The 25,586-nt window shown below is 37.1% G+C and overlaps 1 protein-coding gene and 1 non-coding gene across 15 annotated transcripts in view; one reads left to right on the top strand and one right to left on the bottom strand.

The window, feature by feature from the left end:
• PATJ (PATJ crumbs cell polarity complex component) overlaps positions 1 to 25,586 on the bottom strand; it is a 349,371-nt gene that overhangs the window by 190,223 nt on the left and 133,562 nt on the right. For all 14 annotated transcript variants that reach the window (XM_036844784.1, XM_036844830.1, XM_036844805.1 and 11 more), the window contains 3 exons: positions 18,925 to 19,035; positions 13,673 to 13,750; positions 4,536 to 4,635 (listed from right to left, as the gene is read on the bottom strand). In XM_036844784.1, the coding sequence (XP_036700679.1) occupies positions 4,536 to 4,635; positions 13,673 to 13,750; positions 18,925 to 19,035 (289 nt within the window). The remainder of the gene's footprint in view (positions 1 to 4,535; positions 4,636 to 13,672; positions 13,751 to 18,924; positions 19,036 to 25,586) is intronic.
• TRNAE-UUC lies at positions 319 to 391 on the top strand. Its single transcript has one exon. It is a non-coding gene; the product is annotated as a tRNA-Glu (tRNA).

Genomic DNA, 25,586 nt, shown 5'->3' with positions numbered 1-25,586 from the left:
CTACCTCACCTGCTCCCATGAGTTTAATACCATCCAGATCAGCAGTTTTCAGAATGTCGGCCCTGAATCAGAAGTATCAGCATCATCTAGAAATGCAAATTACTGGGTGCTCCCAGATGTAAGAAATTAGAAATTGGGGGTAGGGGTCAGCAATTAGTGTTTGAACAAGCTCAACAGGTGCTTCTGATGTACACTGAAGTTTGAAAACCACAAATTTGTGGTTTTCATACTGCAGGTTGCGACTCATTAGTCGATCAAGAAAAAAAACGAGTTGCAAACAGCATTTTAAAAAGTGAAATAAAACAGTACAGAGGGAATTCCCTGGTGGTCCAGTGGTTAGGACTCGGCGCTTTCAATGCCGTGGGCCCAGGTTCAATCCCTGGTCAGGGAACTAAGATCAGACAAGCCACGTGGTGCGGCCAAAAAAATAACAATAGTATAGAAAAAGAATAAATTCTTCATATGTTATAAAGGTAAGTTATATTTCATGAAACTTTTGTTTCAATTATATATGCATGTTAGTGTGTGTGTCTGTGTGTACGTGCACATCTATATTCGGTTGTTAAACAAAATATATGTTATTTTACTGTGGATCACAGTCTGAAAAAAAATCTGATCGATATGATGACTAAAAAGTCAGCTCTTTTGTTCCTTCTTGTCATTTGGGTCCTACCTTACTTGCCTTTCCTTACCCATTCCACTTAATGTTGCCTCCTCCAAGGAGGGACTCCAAGGGACTTATTCTCACACTACCTTGTTTTATTTAGTTATTTACAGTACTTATCAATATTTAAACTATCTTATTGTTTATAAGCTTTCTCCCCCTCTAGAATATAAGTTAATGAGCGATCTTGTTCACTGCTGTGTTCCCAACACTTAAAACAGTGTCTGCCCACCTAAAATACCCACTCAATAAGTATTTCTTGACCAGATGAACTTTGTAAATGAGTAACTTACCAAAGCTCACCTAAGTTAGATTAAACTACACTTTAGAATCATGAGTATCTCACGTCGGTGATCTCTCTAATATAATCATCACTTCCTGGTAGGCCTACGGCTTGGATTCCAGCCTTCCACTTCCTAGTCCTGGACCATGGGAAAGTTAAGTAATCATACTTTCACCACTGTAAAAAGAAATGCTTAGTTTTGGGACAATAAGAATCTGATAAAACAGTGAACCAATTTGCTTTTAGTTTTGGAAAGATGAGCGGAGTATTCATTTAATAAGAGTTGAGAAGCAAAGAAAAATTCACCAGATCCATATCAAGAGAAATACAGGAAAGCTAGATGCTTTAGGTTCATCTACATTTTAAACGTGAACCATCTCATAGCTCCATACAGTTCAAACCCTTCTGGAGAAGGTTAACAGAAAATTCAATGGGAAGGGAAAAAATGGGGAGCAAAATGAATGGAAAGTCATATTCACAGCCCAAATTTGCTGGAGAATTTGTGAAATGTCATAGTTAGGAGATGAATTTGATACTAGAAGTCTATACAGTAAGTCCCCTACATACGAACCTTCAAGCTGTCAGCTTTCAAAGATGTGAACATGCATTTGCACGTCCAATCACGTAAGTTAGTTCACGTGTGTTATGTACATTGTCACGTGTATGCATCCTCCACAAGTGGTTGTGCTTTTGTGTACTTTACTGAAAGGTACTGTATAGAGTACAGTAGTACAGTATCTGTATTTCAAACTAGATCTGTAAGAGGACGACTTCTTTGAATTCCTTGCTGTGAAACACAAGGAGTTTACTAATGAAGACCTGATGGAATTGGAGGCCCAGAGAAAGGATGAAGAGACACAAGAGGAAGAAGTAACTGAAGAACCAAAGAGATTCATGACGCAGGAAGTGGCAAGGGGATTTTCTTTATTGGAGGATGCACTGTTAGTTTTTGAGACACAGGACCCGAATGTAGAATGGTACACGAAGGCTGCAGCAGCCGTTCAGAATGCAATCCAGTGCTACTGTGTCATCTGTGACGAGAAAAAAAGACTTACTACCCAGACATCACTGGATGTTTTTTCAAGAGGTTAGATAGAATTGAATCCAGCAAGGAACCAGACCGAACCTGTGCCATCAACATCAGGCGTGAGTGAAATTGCAGCTTGCCCTCCATCTCCTATGGCTGACGATCCTTCAGCTCTACCATCTCCCACCTCCTCTCCCTCCTCCAGTCAGTAATTCTTCTTGCCTATTTACTCGATGCCAGCCCCTGTATGCCAGCTGTTGTACCATACTACTGTACTCTTCAAGGTACTGAACTGTAAGATTAAAAATGTTTATTTTTTGTGTTTGTTTTTTACATTTTATTTGTGTGAAAAGTATTATAAACCTATTACAGTACAGTACTATATAAGCTGATTGTGTTAGTTGGGTACCTAGGCTAACTTTGTTGGACTTACGAACAAATTGGACTTACGAATGTGCTCTCAGAATGGAACTCATTTGTATGTAGGAGACTTACTGTATCAGCTTTCAGTGTAAATCACTGCCCTTCCTGAACCCCTCTAACTCTGTGAATATGTGCTGTGAACACACATGTACACATGGTCTTGGAACTCTGGGGAACTGCTCTGCCTATCTAATGGTATCAAAGTGATATTCACTAGATAACCCCAAGTCACTCTGTTCCTATTGCTGGGATAGTAATGTTTTAAGTAATGGGAAGAGTAGATGACAGACAGTACCAGCTCTGGAGTCAGAGTGCCTGGATTTAAACTCCATGTCCACTGTTTATTAGCTGTGTAATTTTTGACATATTCCTTAATTTCTCTGAGCCTGTTTCTTTATTTGTACATTTAGAAACCTCACAAAGTTATTATGTTGATAGAGTTATTAACACATATGAAGACCTGGCACATGGTAAACCAGAGTGTTTACTAGGTATCACAATCCTTATACTAAGTTCTTTAAATGCTTTTTCCTCTAATGCTCATAGCAATCCTGTGAGGCAGATTATTATAAGATATCCCCTCTCCTCCATATCAATAGGGAAGTGTGAGCCATGAAGAGGTTAAGAAACTTGTCTATGAATTCACAACTAAGTGGTAGAGCTAGGATTAGAATGTAATCTTAGTCACATGCTTAAATGAGGTTTCCTAACCACCACGCAAATATGGGCATTCTAGTATCCCAGAAATTATGAATAATCAACAAGCCATCTCCACTCTGCTGCAGCTACCCTAATAACTATATCAAAACAAGGGATTACATTACACAAACGCACACATATATCAATCGTATCTATCATGTGTTGCTCTTCCAAAGAGGTTGAGAACCAAGGCACTGCAGTACCTTTATGAAATTTTGTTTCCATGCCTTTGTATCCTCCCTTCCAGGCTGGTGACCCCACAGAGAAAAAAAGGAGCTATGTTTCATTTATCTCACAGAAGACTCACTTAGCACTGTTAGTGAAAAGCAGTTGGTTTTCAACAGAGATTGTTGAATAAATGAAAATTCATGAGAAAGCGTTCGGTAAAATCACAAAGTACAAACCAAGTTTTTATAAAGTCAACTTAATTGTTATATAGTTATATTTATTTTTATATTTCATTTATATATTATTATATTTAGAAAATATAAAATTATAGTCAACTTTATAATACTTGTTGAAGATTCACAATACGCCAGGCTAAAGTCCTTATCGCCTTATTTTAATCTTCATCACAACCCCTTTGAAGTAGGTACCATTATTTTCATAGAAGAGGGCATGCTTAAGGTCACACACTAGGAAGTACTGGAGCCAGAATTTTAACTCTTTCAATTTCTGTATCAAACTCCTTTTCTATATAATAGAAGGAAAAATATTATTTTAAAATATGTAAATTTCAAAAAAACCCATGAAATTCACCCATTCAAATGTATAATCCTGTAGGTTTCAGTATAGTCACAAATTGTGCAACCATCATCACAATCTAATTTTAGAACATTTTCATCACCCCCAAAATAAATTCCATACACAACAGCAATCAGATCTAAACTACATATACTTTACATACATAAAAGATATGAAAATTCTTTTAAATAAAGCCTCCATTAAATATATGTGTGAATGTATATTTGATACAACTAATGAAAAAGGACGTCATGAAATGACGTCTAAAGGAAAAATTATGACTTCGTTGGCCCTCTGTAATTTTGCATTGGCAATATCACCATCCATTTGAGTAGGGCATGTAATCAAGGCCTAAAATCTACATTGAACTCTGATTATTATGGGTGAAACTCCAATTTCAAGGACTTCTTAGCATTTGTGTAATCATAAGCAAATAGTAAGACTAGGAGGGAATGTAGATAAAAGTTTACCACCCAGCTGCCTTTGATCCTCACTCTGTTATATTAGTGTCAAAGACAAAAACTTAGGAAAATAAAGTCACAGAAATTTTGGAGATGTAAACTTTCTTTTTCAGCAAGATATGTTCATGCACATTTCCTAAGAAGCTATACCACTGTATCTGACAGTTTACAACAATCATTAAAGCATACTTTAATAAATTCTGCATCCACCCCAAATAAGGAAAAGGAACTCACTGTTGGTAAATGCATATTCTTCTTCAGTTTCATCACTATCATCAGATGGAGCTTTATAAGGAGGCGGCAGTTTCATTGGAGGTGGAGCAGTTCCTCGCCTCTGAAGATGCAAAATTTGAGAGAAGGGTTAATTGTCTTTGTATAACCTCTTCCTCAATGACAAACAGGATAAAAAAATAATCTGTAAATATTTTGACTCTATCCAACTTCCATCACATCACTAGGATTGTAAAATAAATACAATTCATTCTCTTATGTTTATGTTATTATGTAAAAGTGACTCTGTGATGTAAACACACCAATGCAGAAAACAGGAATTCAAAAGCACAGTTTTTAAGACTGTTAACCTACCCAGAAGAATGAATTCCTTTCTCCAGCGAGAAAGTCAATTATATGTACTTTCTTTACACTGTTGAGGCTTAGTTTTCTTTGTTTCTGACCAAATAACTCAAATGAAAAACATTTCAAAAATCAGTCTAAATGTAAAAACTACCCAATGTGTTAATCCTACAATTATTTAAACTTCTTATTCAATTGTAGAAGGTACAGATTTCATTCTTTAAAAACTACTTGAAATACCAAGATTTTCTAACCAAAGAGGTATTCATCTACAATTTATAAAGAGTCAACACACATTTTAATGTTTTAAAAAAGAAAAAGAAAGCTTTATGATGAATACTTTTCGTATTTCTGTATAAGTATTCTTTAAATTTACACACCAAACGATACAGCACATCAATATTTGGTTCAAAAAGGCTTAATTAAAGTAGACTTTATGATCAGATTACCTTCACAGAATGTTGACATTTTCTTGAACGCTGGGAAAAATAAAACATGCCAAACTATGGAGAGATCCAAGCTGCTGGAAAGAATGAGAGCCGATACACACAAGCACTCCACAAAGGCCAAAATAACCTGATTAAGATTTGCTTTGCTACAGGAGTTCAATAAAGTACAATCAATTATGCTTTATAGGACAAAGCCACTAATGGCAGGATACGCTTCAGTAAATGGGCAATGACTGGTCCATTACAGAAAGCAGGCATGTAATAAATTCCTCCAAAATAGAAAACACTATTTGCGATCCATAAAGAAAAACACACACCCAAATTTATTTAAGATAATGTCTAACCGAAACAGTACTTTGTACATTTATAGAAAATCCAAAAATCAATAAAATGCAAGAGTGATGAAGGAAGAGAAGATGCCAAATACAAAGTACTTGTTAAGCAACAAAGGAATTCAGAAATGTGATCATGGTGTCTCTTTAATTCTTGTTTGTAAAAACTTAAAAGTGAGTTAAATGAAGAATAATAAAGGCAAACGAATTTTCAGCAAATCTTTTCCTCAGAACCAGGTCATTCTAAGTGAAAGACAATGCTCAGAACAAGGACAGCCAGCTTTTAAAATAGTATTAAGAGATACAAGTTCTCTTTAATAGCACTTTAAAAAATATATTTCAGGGGAAATTTTTATGCAACTGATTTATTTAACTTCTACCAACACCCTCAGAAAAAATGTAGGATAAGCATATTCTGGGCCCCCTACGGTATGAATTTGGGTTGCCAGATACCCGGGCATCTTTCTACCAGACATGGGAGAAGGGTGTAGGCAGGTCCAGGCTCTCCCTGTGGCAACAAAGGCTGGAGCAGGGTATGCACAGGGAGGGCCAGATGAACAGCACCTCCATGAGGGCAGAGAACAACAGAGACTGTATGGCATCCTCACCTCTGAGAAGAGTGCTCTTAACTATCTGCTGAACGAGTAAATAACTGGTTGTCGCTCATGTTGTTTAGGTTCCCCGACATACTAACTTTTAGAAAAATGACAATGACATAAATCGTTCTTGTTCAAGAGCACCGCATGTTAGCTTTGTCTGGTAGAAATGTACATTATTTTAGCAAATTATTACAGTTGCATTGCCCTGTAAGATGTTAACCAGTTTTGCATCTAAATTTGAATCTTACTTAAACATTCTTTCTTTCAGCAATTATAAATACTCTCTCCAATTCTCTCTGAACTAGGCTAACCACCTTATTGGTTCTTTTGTTAGTGATTTAAATAAACACCTGGCACCTGCACATTCTGCACAATTTCATAGAGCATGTTTTTATTTTTTCTTACATTATACTTGTCAGTCTTGGTAGACTCACCTTCCAGAACCAATGAAACTGTGATGTCTGAGATACACAATCCATGAGCTGTTTAAACTCATACACATGATTTCCTGGTACCGACAGTAAATCCCCAGAGGCAACAGAACTTTGCCTTTTTGACTGTTTCTCCATTTTTTAATTTCCTATTCTTTGTTTTTGTTTCTGATACTAAGCTAAATTTGGTTCTGATTTGTACTTTGGCTGTAAGTTATTCACCATTAGTAGAAGCGACCAATGAAGTTTGGCTTTATGATCTGGCAATTAATATTTGTTGGGATGATGAGGACCTATTATATATTGTTCTATAAGCACCTATTCTCTCTTGATTGAAAGACAACAGCAAACATATTTATTTATTAGTCTTTCTGTTTGCCTGGTTGTGCTTTTGTACAAGAACATGTCTTGGTTCCATTAGAAAGAACAGCTTTTTGTCACACAGACCAGAGTTTTTGCATTTCTGTGTCTACATTTGACATATGGCTAAAGTTGTAGGATGGAAGCCGAAAGTGTTCTGTGTATCTGAAATGGAGAAAAGCTCCTACCTCATGGTGAGCATGAAATATTTTCCTACCTTCAGGGGGTATTAAAAACTTAGTCTCTTAAAGCAGCGGTCCCAGCCTTTTTGGCACCAGGGACCGGTTTCGTGGAAGACAATTTTTTCACAGACTGCGGGGGGGGCGTGGCGGGGGGCCGCGGGGAACAGTTCAGGCGGTAATGCGAGCAATGGGGAGTGATAGAGAGCAGCAGATGAAACTTCGCTCACTTGCCCACCACTCACCTCCTGCTACGTGGCCTGGTTCCTAACAGGCTGAGGACCGGTCGCGGTCTGCGGCCCAGGGGTTGGGGACCCCTGTTTTAAAGAATCTCTTTCTGATTGGTTATAGAGACTAATAAGCATTATTTAAATCTAATATTCCCAGAGTTTTCCAGAAAATAGTGAAACTATAACTTATATTACTTTAGATGTGCCGGCCTTTAAATAAAATCTCTTTTCACAGAAACCACTAACTCAGAAGCATTTTTATATAAGAATCTACATTCACAAAGTCAAAGAGATTTGGTAATTTTCATTGGAAACACCTATACCTTCTTCCTGATCTCCTTGATCTTATTGGTGTGGAATATAAAACAAAAATATATAAGACAATAAAAATATTTATACTAATGTTGCATGATGCCCACATGTCTACATGCTGTGCATGTTTGTGTGTGTGTATCACAAATGTTTGCACATTAACCTGAGTATTATCAGCCAATTCTAAAGACTAGCACAATATGGAATATCACTGATGGAAAAAAATGCATAAAAGGAATTACTTCTATCAATAATAATTGTTAAAGAAATAGTTTAGTCATCACCTGACCTCCCTACTTTGGGAAAGTCTCCCTGCCTGTTCTCCCCTAGCACCCTGGGCATATTTCTGTCATACCAATTATACTTCTGTTTATTTCACTATATGTCACATTCATCTATGCACCTCTTGGAGTGAAGGTGCTCTGTCATTCCAGGATGTAGAATAATGCTTGGTGCACAAGATAGAATTCCAGAGAAGAATAATATAGTAAAGTACATCCTGTAATCACTGAAACATCATCCTGTAATGGAGATGTAGATTCTGGTATGATCAATTAACTCACAAGTGCGAGTGCTTTGGGGGCAGTAATCACCTCTGAATTCTCCAAAGAATTCACTTACTTGGTTAAGTATCATCTACCTGTGAGACCCAGAACACTGCCTGGAACCTAACAGACACACGATACATATTTACTGAATGAATAAAGAATCCTAAAAACAAAACAAACACCTCTGGCTTTAGGTCACCAGGGATTGGCACATGCTCTCTGGGCAAGTGCCACTTTCCTGTGCTCTACTTGACCTTCTGATTTGGGGTTTATGGTTGCAATGTTAACTATTGCCATGTCAACTTAGTGATTAGTTCTTCTCTATACCAAGGAACTCAGCTGGATAGACTTACACTGACTTTTGGTATTACCAGGTTCTTACTGGATTTTTAAAATTTGAATGCAAATATCCTTGCTATGTATGGAAATTCAATTTGGTTTAATGGAACAGGTCAAAGTTGATAAGAATCATACATTTATCTTTTTCTTCTTGAAATCTTATGCGGAATATTCCTTAATCAAATTACCTTATTCCCCGAAGTAATTAAATTAGTAACCAGTTTGTTCATCTGTGTGTTTATTGTCTGTGTCCCCACAGACTGATCCGTTGTCTGTTTCCTTTTTGATGTTATATCCACTGACTGTAGCATAGTAACTGGCACACTATAGGTTTCCAATAAACATTTGATGAATGTTCAGATATTTGAATCAACATATGAATCAACACAGTTCCAATAATAGGACAGACTAAATATTCTGAGAAACCCTTCTTTAAAAAAAACAGATAAAAATTCAAAAATACGTTTCTGTAACTAAGGGCAGAAACAACCATAAATTCCAAATCAGAAGGTAAATCCTCAGAGGGCATGTGCCAATCCCTAGTGACCTAAAGCCAGAGATTTTGTTTTGTTCTGTTTTTAGGATTCTTTATTCATTCATTAAATATGTATTGTGTGCCTATTAGGTGCCCAGTAGTGTTCTGGGCAATGCGGATAGAGTAATTATGAAATAGATTATCTCACTGCCCTCATGGAGCTTATATTCCAGTCCCTTTCATATGCCATATTTTGTGGGTCTTCAGGTCTTGTCCCCAGATTGCTTTAAAGTTAGCAGTCACTGAATTCTATATTGTTTGCTTTGCCCTACTAAAATGCAAGCTCCAGAAAAACAGGGAATTTTTGTTTGCCTTTAATAGCTTCACTGCAGTATATTGAAGTATAACTGACATAAAAAAATTGCACAGATTTTAAAGTATACAATTAGAATCCACTACCACAGTCAATACAATGAACATATAACCATCACACCCAAAAGTTTCTTCGTGACTCTTTTTAATCACCCTCTTTCCCACCCCTTCCCCTGGCACCCTGTTCTCCTGAACCACTGATCTCCTTTTTGTCACTACAGGTTGTATTTTCTAGACATTTATATAAATATAATCATGCAGTATCTACTCATTTTTATCTAGTAAAAGCTAGGAATTTAATTAGTCCATAGTTTCTATTTGAGGTCAAACAAGGTGGGAAGTAGGGCTAAAGATATCACCCTCCTAAACCCCAATTCCTACAAATAAAGCCTGTACCTCCAAAAGGTTGAAGTATTCTGCAAGTAATGATTTGCAATCTGTACATAACTAACACTTCTGCAAACAATAAGCATGGTCATTATTAGAATCTACATATTGTCTATGTTTATTAGCGGTTGCCAAAATCAAACCACAGAATCCTGAACACCCAGTGGTATGCTACTGTTAATCTGAATATAATGTTTGTGATTAAGATCTGAACTCAAAGAAGGTGGCCAACCAGGATAAAACCGACAGTTCTATAATTTGGTAACCAATTCAATCCTTTTCAAGAACCCTCTCCCCAAATCTTCAAGGGGTCTTGATTGGCCTCCATGCACATTTCTGTAAATAAAGTGTTCCCAGGTGTTCAATTCAGTCATAGCTTTTTTTTTTTTTCTTTAATGGGGTGAAACCTGCAACGGGTGAAGTTAAAAGCAAATAAACAAATCAAACAAACCAAAATCTTGATTGTAGAAGACAGTAGGAATATTTCCTGGCCTTGGCCTTAGCTTGAGATGGAAGAAAACCAAAAAAAAGAAAAGAAAGAAAAGAAAAAAGGTGTCCCCTGAGAATTCATTATAAGCCCAGACTCACTAGACGGGAGACCTAAATTCATTCCGTGTGTGGCTCAAAAATATCCAAGACAAAATACCAGGCAAATACGAAAAGAAAGCTGGCCTAGTTTCAGAGATATTGGATGAAACAGATATTAAGGCATTTCTTAATAATGCCACATATTAATAAAAAGATTATATCCTTATGAGGATATAAAATTTTTTAACTTGTAGACACCTAATAAATTAACTTGAAAAAAAATGTAAAATAACAAATGAAAAACTACATGAAAAAAATGTAAAATAACAACTGAAAAACTACAAGATGATTAATTTAACCATCAAAATGGAAGACTGTTAAGTTACTCTGACCAAAAAAATCATTACGAATATAGAATGTCTGAATAACTCGGTTAATTAGTTTGCCCTAATAGCTTTGTATAAAAACCTGTAACCAATAACTAGATAATAGTTATTCTTTTAAATCACAATTATACATTTACAATAACTATGTGCTAGGCCATAAAAATGTCTCAACCAATATAAAAGATATTATATAAAACAAATCTCTGGTTATAACTGAAATATGTTAGGAAAAAACAGCAATAAGTTTTTAAACATACTTGTAGGGAAATTAAAAATACATTTTAAAATAAACCTGGGTAAAAAATACATCATCTGGAAGATAAAAAAAAAACAACTTAGTACTAAACAAACTTAATATCTTGGGATCTAGAAATAGAGGACCTTAAAAGGAAATTTATGGTCTGAAATGACTATTTTAGAAAAAAAGAATGGTTAAAAATTAATAAATTCTACAACTATCTAAAGATTATTAGGTGGGGGGAAGGAAATAAACCCAAATAAGACAACATAAAAATGAGAACAAAATTAACTAAGCAGAATAAAGATAAAACAGAGAAGATTAACAACTGAAAACTTAATTCTTCAAAATGAGGAATTAAATGAAAAATTACTTTCAAGATTAATAAAAAATAAACTATATTCATAATGAAAAAGAACTACTTTGAAGAGAACACAGATAATACACGTTAAGAGAATAAACAACTTTATCCCAACAAATGCAAAAATTAGGTGACATCAATATTCCTAGAAAAGAGTCAGTAATCAAAACGGACTCTAAAAGGAACAGAAAATCTGAATAGCTCAATAACACAGGCCCTTGATGGCTTCATAAGCTAATCTGACCAAACATTTAAGGCATGGATAATTACTATTTTACACAAACTCTCAGAGAACTGAAAAGAAGAAGTACTCCTACTATTCATTTTAGTAGTCTTCTATAACCAAAACCAGACAGAATAGTACATAAATGGAAAATTACAGGCCAAACTCGTTCAAAATCACAGATGTAAAAATTCTAGAAGAAATAATACTAGCAAACAGGCAAAATAGATCATGACCAAATTAATTTAAGATTGGTTTAGCATTACAGAATCTATTAATATAATTCACCACATTAAGGAATTCAAAGAGAAAAAAAATCACATACAAATTATTTCAGTGAATGTAGATAATTCATTTGATAAAATTCAATGTCAATGCCATTCATGATAAAAATTCTTAGCAAAATAAGAATGAAAGGGAATACTTCCGTAACCAAAGGATAATCTACAAAATCTTACAGCACACACCATATTCAATGGTTAAATATTGAAAGCAATTTCTTAACTATCAGGAGGTAACACAGTAAGAATGTTAGCTCTTATTACTTCCATTAAACACCACAGAGGTCTTAGCAGATATAATAAAACAAGGGAAAAAATACTGGAAAGGGAAGAAGAAAACTGCTTTTATCCAAAGTGGTTATTATTATCCATATAGAAAATTCAGAAATGAAAATCTACAGACATAGTACTAGAATCTGGGATTCATATTCTTATTAAAAATCATATATATATACATATATATATGTGTGTATATATATATATATGTGTGAAGTACATACACCAAGACACTAAAAGCATACATCAAGACACTAAAAGCTTCTACATAAAATATTTAATAAGTTTATCTTTAGGTGGTGGGTTTATGAGAGATTTTAACTTTTTTATTTCAGCATTTTGGTTTTCCCAGTGTCCTGAACCGGATTATTTTATAAAAGAATAAGAGAATAATGTTATAAGATGTCACAAAATATATAAAACTCAATTTCATATCTACATACTAGCAACAGAAAATGCGATTTAAAAATATTTAAAAGCAACACAAAATATAAGGATTTCTAGGAATAAACCAAAGATTTACAATGCCTTTCTGAAGAAAATGATAACAATTAACTGTAAGAAATAAAAGAGGAATTTAATAAATAGAAAGACATACCAGGTTAATGGTTAAGAAGGCTCAATATCATAAAGATGTAAATTCTTTACAATTTACAGATCTGACACAACTCCAATCAAAATTGCCAAAGAGATTTTTTGGTAGAATTTGACAAGCTAATTACAAAATTTATATGGAAAAGAAAAAGGACACAAATAGGTAATACACTTCTAAAGAAAACAGAAATATGTAAAGGAGATTGCTCTACTAGAAAACAAGATTTATTGTTAGGCTTTAATAATTTAGGAAGGGCAGCATTTGTGCCAGGATAAACAAATGGAACAAAGAGAAAGCTCAGAAACAATCTTCCCCTGATAACCTGAGATATGACAGAGGTTGTGGTGCAAAGGAGGGCCTATTTAAAAGAGTGAGATAATTATTTATCTTTATGGGGAAAAATGAAAATCCATCCTACCTGACACCATATCCTAACATAAATTTTATATCAACTAATTCTACTAGAATAGAGGTGGGGAAACAGGAGTGGAGGATTAACTCTCATTGACAGTAAGAAAGGTTTTCTCAGGAGAGATGACCTTTGACCTGCTCCTTCGAGAATGAAAAGGAAGAGCAATGTGGAAAATGGACTTCCAGGCTGAGGGAGCAGCAAGATCAAAGTCCGAGAAACTTTCTGGGAATGGACAGACAACCAGCCTAGCTGAACAGGAAAGACAGAGAACGATGATGATGGCTGATTGGTGCGTCATGACATTTTTACACCTATACTCCACTAGGCCTTCATCCAGGCCAGAATCAGTCATGTTCACAGAAGGGAAATATTATAACTACAGTACTTCTATCCTGATATTCATCAAAAAACCACTTATTAATTGCAGCTCAGATATGCAAAAAGAAACCAAAAACATTTTTTAAAAGCTTGCGAGGTTAGGTTACCTTTTCTTTTTCTTCTTGGGTGTCTTGGTCCTGGTTATTAGTGATTTTTTTGGCCTTGTTATGTGCACTAGGAATGACCTACCACCACAAAAATAAGGACGGGGGAGAAGGAAAACATTTAAATGTCACAATCATTACATGGCTTTAATTTTTTTTAAAAACAATTAAAATCCTACTTAACTCTCTAACTTCACCTAAAAAGTAAAGACACGAGAAGTACAATTCAAGGCAAACAATACAACTTGGGAAATCTAACAAGCTATAAAACCCAAAATGTGCGTGCGTGTGTGTGTGTGTGTGTAACATCAAGGGGCAATAAATTCACAGGCTTGTGTAGATCCAGAAAGTGAAGATGAAGACTAAGAAGATCACCATACTTACTGTCATCCAAACATCTCATTTTGCAAAATACACTTTTAAGGGTAAGCAAAGTTAATTCCTAGAACGCTGAATGCAACATTTATTTCATAGATCTACCTTATTCATCACTGTACCCCAGTTCAAGTATGATATCTAGCACGCTGTGCACATTCAATAAATATTTCACTATCTCTGGTAGCATATAAATAAATTACAAAGCTATTTACACTCCTGGATGAAAGGTCAATGAGAGCGGGAATTTAGTGTTATTTATCACTATAACCCTGTTGCTCAGAAAAAGCCTAATACATAGTAGTGTTGAATAAATGTTTATAAATGAGTCAAACAGTTCAATTTCATAGAAATAATTTTAATTCTTAATGGTGCCAACATCATAGATTACTTTTTGACTCATTTCTTTTTGTAAAACTATCTATAAAACATCTTAGGAAAATACAAAACCGTTAGTGATTTTTTTAAAAGGATCCTTAAATAGCTAACACAAATAATGTTGGCATGAAATCTGATGACAGACATGCAAATTAAAAGGAAAAATAAATATCTTTTCTCAGAAAATTAAAGGAACTTCCTGCCTAGGGATAATTTAAAAAACAAAACCAAAAAAGCACTTCTCTCTAACGGCAATTTAAGGGACTTCCCTGGCAGTCCAGTGGTTAAGACTTCACCTTCCAATGCAGGGGGTGCGGGTTCAGTCCCTGGTCAGGGAGCTAAGATCCAACATGCTTCATGGCCAAAAAATCAAAACAAAAAACAGAAGCAATATTGTAACAAATTCAATAAAGACTTTAAATATGGTCCACATCAAAAACAAAAAATCTTTAAAAAAAATAAAAAATAAAGGCAATTTAAGATTAATTCTTCTTTACTTTTAACTTAGAGTCTAAGGAAATTAATTTTGGAATAAATGAGAAGGTCTCAGAAATGTTTCACTTAGGTAAAAAACAATAGTAGTGACACAGCAAAATGTTTTTGGTGCTTCCTATGTGAATAGACACTGTACTTAATATTTATTTCTCTATTTATTTATTTATTTTTATTTATTTTTTTTTTTTATTTTTTTTTAAATTTATTTATTTATTTATTTATTTTTGGCTGTGTTGGGTCTTCGTTTCTGTGCGAGGGCTTCCTCTAGTTGTGGCAAGCGGGGGCCACTCTTCATCGCGGTGCGCGGGCCGCTCACTATCGCGGCCTCTCTTGTTGCGGAGCACAAGCTCCAGACGCGCAGGCTCAGTAATTGCGGCTCACGGGCCCAGTTGCTCCGCGGCATGTGGGATCTTCCCAGACCAGGGCTCGAACCCGTGTCCCCTGCATTGGCAGGCAGATTCTCAACCACTGCGCCACCATGGAAGCCCCTGTATTTATTTATTTTTAATATTTATTTGGCTGCGCCAGGTCTTAGTTGCGGCACACGGGATCTTCTATGCAGCATGCGGGATCTTTAGTTGCGGCATGCGGACTCCTTTAGTTGCAGCAAGACAGATCTAGTTTCCCGACCAGGGATCGAACCTGGGCCCCCTGCACTGGGAGAGCGGAGTCTTAGCCACTGGACCACCAGGGAAGTTCTCTATTTAATATATACAACAACCTAAGTCAGAGTTCAAAAACTAGTGGGTCTACAGGTATATGTTTCTTGTCCTAAAGAATTTTAAACCAGGAGCGTCCCTTGTGGCGCAGTGGTTAAGAATCCGCCTGCCAATGCAGGGGACACGGGTTCGAGCCCTGGTCCGGGAAGATCCCACATGCTGTGGAGCAACTAAGCCTGTGTGCCACAACTACTGAGCCTGCACTCTAGAGCCCACGAGCCACAACTACTGAAGCCCACGCGCCTAGAGCCTGTGCTCTGCAACAAGAGAAGCCACTGCAATGAGAAGCCCACACACCACAACGATGAGTAGCCCCAGCTCACAGCAACTAGAGCAAGCCCACGTGCAGCAACGAAGACCCAACGCAGCCATAGATAGATAAATAAATAAATAAATAAATAGAATTTTAAAACAAATACTTTGTCTCTCTAGAAAGTTATAGTATCTGCCTACACTGGATCTACTTTCTCCTCTGAAAAAACCAGCTGAAACTGAATGGCAGAAGCTTCGTGATGGGACAAAATGTTAGCTGCCATTCACAAAGTTTATACTGTTTGCTTTTCAAAGAGTAGAGAAATATCTTTCTGTATGCATATCATTAGCAAATTTGGAAGACAAAAGGCCCACCAAAAAGACTACATCTTTAAGAAAAGTAGGACAGCACATGTTTCTTATGAAAGTAAAAAATATATTTCTATATGACTAATACACAAAAGGTACACGTGTCCAAAAATTTTAGGTGCCATTATGAAACAATGATATTAGGTAAATACAAATGGAATACAGGAAAAAATAAAACAACACATGATAATAAATTTAATGAACTGAAGGCATGATGCCAATTTCAAAAGGGTTTGTTTTTTAATATATTAAAAAAAAACCCTAATGCTACTGTGAAATGCAATTTTAACTGGAAAAAGTTACCTTGGCATAAAAACTTTCTATAGAGGTGTACAGTATAAATCATGAGTTTTGCTCTCAAATAAGCATTTACCAAGTAAATCTAAGCGGATACACACATTTCTTTCTAGCAGGCTGAAAAAACAGTTGAGAAATTCAGGAGGAAAAGCTTAAAAAAGTAATGTGTTGTTGATCCTCCTAAACCACCTGCTAAAAGCACAAATATAAAAAAATAAAATACAACTCAAAAAAAAGGTACAAATATAAACACCATTGCTCAATTCATGGTGTTGAGAATTTCCATGTAACCAAGGCATGTTTAGACACAGAGTCTTGATGGAAATGACTTATTTGGGGGTTTTGAAGAAAGTCTCAAAGTTTAATGTAAACTGATCAAAAATGATTAAGAATTTGGCTATATTTTCTATTCCTGTGATGACCAATATAACTTGCAAGAATAAGTAAGCCGAAGAGAGCACCATTTGGCAAAGATTTGAAACTTGATTCCTTTCATTTCCTTATTCAACTGGAATCACTTTGTGCTTAAAAAAAAAAAGGAACAAATCATGGACATTAATATCATCACCATCCCTTGGCTAGCATCACAGAGAGTTCAATGCTTGATGAACCCAATGCACAACGTAACAGTCTGTGATGCTGTCTGAGGGTTAAGTAAGTTGAACATGGGGCGATGCTGAAGACATTTTCCCTTTTTTTGAACAGTTGAAAGAAACTGTACTGTTCATGTCATCCAAATGAAAATTTCGACCTCAGTTCACCAACAAAGGTTGGATTAAAATCTTGGCTGTTTTGGCTGACTTTAAAACCTATTAAAATGTTTTGAATATTTTTCAGCGGGGCATTTGCAAGTGGCCACATAAATGTATAATGTGATTGGCTCATTCTCGCTCAAAACTGTTTCTCTGGAAGTGTCATTTGTCAGGGAATAATCTGGACAATTTTCCTACAGAATTCAGTTTCCAGAAATAAAAGTGATGGCCTCAATGACTTTCTCAATATTAAAAGAGTTAAAAGGTGGATTCCAATAAATCTAGAATTTCAAATTGTATAAAAATGTGAAGACCTTGGGCTTCCCTGGTGGCGCAGTGGTTGAGAATCTGCCTGCTAATGCAGGGGACACGGGTTCGAGCCCTGGTCTGGGAAGATCCCACATGCCGTGGAGCGACTAGGCCCGTGAGCCACAACTACTGAGCCTGCGCGTCTGGAGCCCGTGCTCCGCAGCAAGAGAGGCCGCGACAGTGAGAGGCCCGCACACCGCGATGAAGAGTGGCCCCCGCTTGCCGCAACTAGAGAAAGCCCTCGCACAGAAACGAAGACCCAACACAGCCAAAAAATAAATAAATAAATAAATAAATAAAATATTAAAAAAAAAAAAAGTGAAGACCTTATTCAGTTTACCTCTCTCAATTAGTCTTGATGGTGTAAACGGAGCACTAAGACTGGAAGGGACTGTGCTGCCGTGCACCACAGCAGAGCTGCCCAGGTGGGGTGAGGCTGCAGCCCACTGGGTGCAGGCAGGCTACAAGCGTGCTGAAATAGCATGTTGATGCCTTTGCCCTTGGGACAGCCAGACATCTGTTTACACAGTTTGCCATACAAATATTATTTTCTGTATTCCTTGACATAAAAAAAGGTTGAAAAGCACTGCATTAGAGAATTGAAAAGCAAATTTTTAAAACATATGCAGAGTTTTTCTACTGTTCAGAAGTGTCTATGTTTTGAACAGCTGTCTTCCATTATAAAATAAAGAAAAATAAACATTGCTTCCAGGTACAGGGCTTACGGGGCTGCATATTGCAATACAAAATACACATCCTGCCACTAACATCTGTGTATCAGAGTTCTAATTCCATACCAAACAAGTAATTTATTACAGAAAAAAAATTCTATGATTAAATACTGCTCTTTGCGAATTCAGAATCTCCAAGAGAGCGTACAACAATGCAACACGTTTGAATTTTTACATGCCTGTAAAAATACCGACCATTTGGTGGTCCCTCTAGAATGTTTTTAACCCTGACCTACTCTGTATTCAAAGTATTTTATAAACAAAGTAACTGGTTCAGAAAGGTTAGGTAACTTGCCTCCAAATTAGCAAAACTGGTAAATAGGGAATCAAGGAATCAAAAATGGGTCTGTTAGACTCCACTGCACACTGGAATAACTCAAATTTGACCAGGAAATCAAAATCAGAGGAAAAAAGGGAAAATTGAGGTTAATAACTAAATTTTAATGAAGCTAATGCTTCCTTTAAGTAACAGTAGAATAACAGTAAAAAATATATTGAAAAATACTTGGAGGCAAAAGCTTGGTCCACAGATACAGAGAATATTTTTTAAGTTTTTAAAAATATAAACTAAAGCTTACTCTTGGAGTGGATGACAAGCTCTGAACAACAAACACCACGGGGTTTCCTGCATTCTTAATGGCCTCAACTGCTTCTCTGTGAGACGCATTCTGCAAATCTACTCCAGACACCTAAAAACACAGAAGCAATTTATTTCAATTAGAAGGGCAGCAGATCTTGTGGATAGGTTAATTCAAAGTTCATGCATATTATCTAGTTATGAGAACAGCCAGAGTCGAATGAATTATACCAAAGCCAGAAAAAAATAAGATTGACCAAAAAAAGCTTTGCTATTTTAGGAGATCATGTTTAAGGATATTAATGTTTCACCTTCAAGTAAAATAAATAAGGTAAATATCTTAATAACAATGGCCCTGGTTAAATATAATTATCCAAAATAGGCAGCTCAGTCAGTAACAGAACCTTAAAAAGCTTCTGAGTTTGTAATGTCACCTCTGTCACTATCACAGTACACAATTCTGAGTGAGGGCAGCGGGTGGGGATCTCTCTGGACTCACCTTCTCTCAAGTAAACTAAGAAGAATGACATTTTAAGCAAATTGCTCATTATCACAGTTGAGAAGCTGAACACTTCTCAAATTATATCAAAAAAGAAGTATGAAAACACCCATAGGTTCTTTCTAAAAGAGTTCTGTGTTCAACAAATTTGAGTATGTGGAATCTAGAAAAATGGTAGAGATGAACTTACTTGCAAAGCAGAAATAGAGTCACAGATGTAGAGAACAAATTTACAGTTACCAAGGGGGGGGGGGGGTTGGATGAATTGGGATATTGGGACTGACATATATACACTACTATGTATAAAATAGACAACTAATGAGAACCTACTGTATAGCACAGGGAACTCTACTCAATGCTCTGTGGTGATCTAAATGAGAAGGAAATCTAAAAAAGAGTGGATATATGTATACATATAACTGATTCACTTTGCTGTACAGCCAAGAAACTAACCAACATTGTAAAGCAACTATACTCCAATAAAAGTTAATTTAAAAAACTGGGGCAAGTGTAAACATCTCTTTATTATATAAATCTGAGAGAACATAACTTGTAAACATGCCCATAATCTCAAAGAGCATTCTGAATTTATCAAACATATTTACAAGAACCAATTTTTGAAACTGATAATGTAAGGAAGGCTTGGTAACAGTTGAGGTGGTTTACAGTCAGTTGATAGCGACAATTTGTGAATATTGTTTTGCCATAAGGGGATCAAAGAAATAGGAATGTAAGTGAAGAGGGATGTGGGATCAAGTTTGGTTTTTGTTTTTAAGATGGGATAGATTACAGTAATAATGATGCAGTGGAGAGGAAAAATGAAGGGTAGAGAGGAGTGATGACTGCGGAAGCAAATGCTTGGACAGTGAAGAGAGAATGACTTCCACTGTACAAGTTAGACTGGCTCTAGATAGAAGAAACACAAATAGTTCATGTGCTGTGACAAATACAGTCAGAAAAAAAGCTTTGGTATGCAGTGGGAGCAAGGGGAAACTCTCTTTTGACTGCTTCTATTTTCTCAATGAAATAAGAAACAAGGACCATAAACAGAGATTAGGACTGCAGCAGGAGGTATAGGAGGTTTGAAGTAGTTACCTATGAAAGTAGAAGAATGAAACAACTCGGGAAATATTACAGGGCTACAGGGCAGAATTAAAGACCCACTTGAGGGGGTGGTCATGAATTTAAAATGAGACCAGACAGCATGGGTGGTTATTTTCTCCAGTCGTGCTAGAGATGTGAAATAAGCAAAAAGTTGCACTTAACTAGGATGTGGTTCTCCCAGGCAAGTTCAGTGAAAGGAAAGAGGATCAAAGGAGTTGGAAGTATATACAAGGGAGTGATAGGATGATAAGTCACTGAATCTGAGCAGAGTGAGGAAGAAAGTGAGCATGCCAGAAGCTGAGACACAGAGAAGCGAGGGTCCTAAGGTAGGAGATAGGAGCCCGGTGTGTTAGAAGGGTTTAAAGCCAGGTGAGTCTAAAGTACAGAGAAAGAGGAGAGAACGGAAAGAGGTGAGGTCAGGGAGGCAGCTGAAGCCACCTCATGCAAAATTCAAAAGGCCATGGCAAGAACTTTGGCTTTTTATTCTAATAGGTATCAATGAAGGTTTAAATGCTCTGTAAAAGCTCTTTTCCCATATGAGTTGAGGAAGGATACGAATAATAGTAAATGAAAAAAATACAGACAAAAATTAAAGTGACACATAAAAGTTGTCACAACAGTTTGATGAAGCTTCTTTCAAATAACCTGATCCCCAAAATATTCAACAGTAAGAGAAGTAGAGGCTATATGAGAACTACTTCCTCCTCTAGTAATAATCAGTTTTTGTTTCCCTAACAGAGATTTCCACATTGTTAAATGGGAATCACCGAAGTCGGGAAGTTAGGGAAGAAACAGTATTCTGTCATATTACAACACAAAAATAATCTTAGTTTTTCTCAACTTTAAAATTATAACTTAAGAGTATGTTCATTCACACAGATGAAGACCCATTTCTAAAAATTACATTAAATTCTAACTTCCTAGTTTAAAAAACTCTTTTTTATATGGACCTAAACCTTTCAGGCAACTGTTTCAAGACAAAGAGAAATGATTATTAAACTTCACTAACAAAACAAACAAGTAATGCTTTTCATAGAAAAAAGTAAACAAATGACTCATTATGCTTCACAAAATATATATTAGAGTGCAACATTTCAGGGCTGTTGTGAATTTGAAGAAATATAAATTATTAAATATGAGATAAAACAGTGGATTCTTATTAGTATGTGTATGAGTGATGACGATTAAATGAGAGAATACTTTATATTCAACTGAGAACAGAGAAAGATGAGAAAAAGAAACAAAATTCAAAAAGATTAAAAAAGTAAACAATCCAATTAGCAAACAGGCAAAAACACAAACAAACATTTCACCAAAGAGGGTATTGGATGGCAATCAAGCACATGAAAAGTTCTTTCTCATTAGCCATTAGGGAACCACAAATTAAAACAACAATGATATCACTATATACCTAGCAAGAATGGCTAAAATGAAAAACAGTGACAACACCAAATGTTGATGAGGATGCAGAGAAACTGAATCACTCATACATTGCTGGTGGAAATACAAAATAGTACAGCCATTCTGGAAAATAGTTGGACAGTTTCTTACAAAGGAACTTAACATACAACCCAGCAATTACACTCTTGGGCATCTATCCCAGAGAGACAAAGACTTATTTTCACTCAGGAACTTGTATACAAATGTTTATAGGAGCTTTATTCATAATAGCCAAGAACTGGAAACCACCAAAGTGTCTTTCAGTGGGTGAATGGTTAAACAGTGGTACCTCCGTACCATGGAATACTACTCATTCATAAAAAGGGATAAATGAGGAGGCGCCTTCAAGATGGCAGAGGAGTAAGATGTGGAGATCACCTTCCTCCCCACAAATACATCAAAACTACATCTACATGTGGAACAACTCTTACAGAACACCTACTGAACGCTGGCAGAAGACCTCAGACTTCCCAAAAGGCAAGAAACTCCCCGCGTACCTGGGTAGGGCAAAAGAAAAAAGAAAAAACAGAGACAAAAGAATAGGGATGGAACCTGCACCAATGAGAAGGAGCTGTGAAGGAGGAAAAGTTTCCACACACTAGGAAGCTCCTTCACTGGTGGATATGGGGGCTGGGCGGAGGGGAAGTTTCAGAGCCAAGGAGGAGAGCGCACCAACAGGGGTGCAGAGGGCAAAGCAGAGAGATTCCTACACAAAGGAATAGTGCTGACCAGCACTCACCAGCCCGAGAGGCTTGTCTGCTCACCCGCCAGGGCGGGCGGGGGCTGGGAGCTGAGGCTCGGGTTTCGGGCGTCAGATCCCAGGGAGAGGACTGGGGTTGGCTGCGAGAAGACAGCCTGAAGGGGCTAGTGCGCCACAGCTAGACGGGAGGGAGCCCAGGAAAAAGTCTGGAACTGCCTAAGAGGCAAGAGACTATTGTTTCAGGGTGCACGAGGAGACGGGATTCAGAGCACCACCTAAACGAGCTCCAGAGACAGGCACGAGCTGTGGCTATCAGCGCAGACCCCAGAGACGGGCATGGGATGCTAAGGCTGCTGCTGCCGCCACCAAGAAGCCTGTGTGCAAGCACAGGTCACTCTCCACACCTCCCCTCCTGGGAGCCTGTGCCGCCCACCACTGCCAGAGTCCTGTGATCCAGGGACAACTTCCAAGGTAGAACACACAGAGCGCCACAGGCTGTTGCAACATCACCTCGGCCTCTGCCACGGCAGGCTCGCCCCGCATTCCGTACCCCCCTGTTCCCCCAACTGAGTGAGCCAGAGCCCCCCAATCAACTGCTACTTTAACCCCATCCTGTCTGGGCAGGGAACAGATGCCCTCAGGTGACCTACACACAGAGGAGGGGTCAAATCCAAAGCTGAACCCCAGGAGCTGTGCAAACAAGGAAGGGTAAGGGAGAATTCTCCCAGAAGCCTCAGAAGCAGCATACTAAATCTCCACAATCAACGTGACGTACCCTTCATCACTGGAATATCTGAATACACAATGAATCATCCCAAAATTGAGGCAGTGGACGTTAGGAGCAACTGTAGACTTAGGGTTTGCTTTCTACATCTAATTTGTTTCTGGTTTTATGTTTATCTTGGTTCAGTATTTAGAGCTAATTACCAATAGTAGATTTCTTTTATTGATTGGGTTGCTCTCTTCCTTTTTTTTATATATATATATATATTTTTCCTTTTTCTCTTTTTTGTGAGTGTGTATGTGTATGCTTCTTTGTGTGATTTTGTCTGTATAGCTTTGCTTTTGCCATTTGCCTAGGGTTCTGTCTGTCCATTTTTTGGTTTTTTTGGGTTTTTTTGTTAGTATAGTGTTTAGCGCTTGTTATCATTGGTGGATTTCTTTTTGGTTTGGTTGCTCTCTTTTTATCTCTCTTTTTAAATTACTTTTAAATTCTTTTATTTTTAATAATTTTAATTTTAATAACTATATTTTCTTTTTCTTTTCTTTCTTTCTTTTTTTTCCTCCCTTTTCTTCTGAGCCACGTGGCTGACAGGGTCTTGGTGCTCTGGCCAGGTGTCAGGCCGGAGCCTCTGAGGTGGGAGAGCCGAGTTCAGGACATTGGTTCACCAGAGACCTCCTGGCCCTACATAATATCAAACGGCGAAAGCGCTTCCAGAGATCTCCATCTCAACGCTAAGACCCAGCTCCACTCAACGACCAGCAAGCTACAGTGCTGGACACCCTATGTCAAACAACTAGCAAGACAGGAACACAACCCCACCCATTTGCAGAGAGGCAGCTAAAATCATAATAAGGTCACAGACAACCCAAAACACACCACCGGACACGGTCCTGCCCACCAAAAAGACAAGATCCAGCCGCATCCACCAGAACACAGGCACCAGTCCCCTCTACCAGGAAGCCTACACAACCCATTGAACCAACCTTATCCACTGTGAGAACACCAAAAACAATGGGAATTACACACCTGCAGCCTGTGAAAAGGAGACCCCAAACACAGTAAGTTAAGAAAAATGAGAAGACAGAGAAACACACAGCAGATGAAGGAGCAAGGTAAAAACCCACTGGACCAAAACAAATGAAGAGGAAACAGACAGTCTACCTGAAAAAGAATTCAGAGTAATGATAGTAAAGATGATCCAAAACCTTGGAAACAGAATGGAGAAAATACAAGAAACGTTTAACAAAGACCTAGAAGAACTAAAGAGCAAACAAACAATGATGAAAAACACAATAAATGAAATTAAAAATTATCTAGAAGGAATCAATAGCAGAATAACTGAGGCAGAAGAACGGATACGTGACCTGGAAGATAAAACAGTGGAAATAACCACTGCAGAGCAGAATAAAGAAAAAGAATGAAAAGAATTGAGGACAGTCTCGGAGACCGCTGGGACAACATTAAATTCACCAACATTCGAATTATAGGGCTTGCAGAAGAAGAAGAGAAAAAAAAGGAACTGAGAAAATATTTGAAGAGATTATAGTTGAAAATTTCTCTAATATGGGAAAGGAAAGAGTCAGTCAAGTCCAGGAAGCACAGAGAGTCCCATACAGAATAAATCCAAGGAGAAACGTGCCAAGACACATATTAATCAAAATATCAAAAATTAAATACAAAGAAAAAATATTAAAAGCAGCAAGGGAAAGGCAACAAATAACATACAAGGGAATCCCCGTAAGGTTAACAGCTGATCTTTCAGCAGACTCTCTCCAAGCCAGAAGGGAGTGGCATGACATATTTAAAGTCATGAAAGGGAAAAACCTACAACCAACATTACTCTACCCAGCAAGGATCTCATTCAGATTTGATGGAGAAATTAAAATATTTACAGACAAGCAAAAACTACGAGAATTCAGCACCACCAAATGATCTTTACAACAAACACTGAAGGAACTTCTCTAGGCAGGAAACACAAGAGAAGGAAAAGATCTACAATAACAAACCCAAAACAATTAAGAAAATGGTAACAGGAACATACATATCGATAACTGCCTTAAATGTAAATGGATTAAATGTTCCAACCAAAAGGCACAGACTGGCTGAAAGGATACAAAAACAAGACCCATATATATGCTGTCTACAAGAGACCCACTTCAGACCTAGGGACACATATAGACTGAAAGTGAGGGGGTG

Source organism: Balaenoptera musculus, chromosome 1, assembly GCF_009873245.2.
Source record: "Balaenoptera musculus isolate JJ_BM4_2016_0621 chromosome 1, mBalMus1.pri.v3, whole genome shotgun sequence".
In the NCBI taxonomy this organism is placed as follows: domain Eukaryota; kingdom Metazoa; phylum Chordata; class Mammalia; order Artiodactyla; family Balaenopteridae; genus Balaenoptera; species Balaenoptera musculus.
Note: the sequence above shows the minus strand (reverse complement) of the source record. Positions and strands in the feature narration are given on the sequence as shown.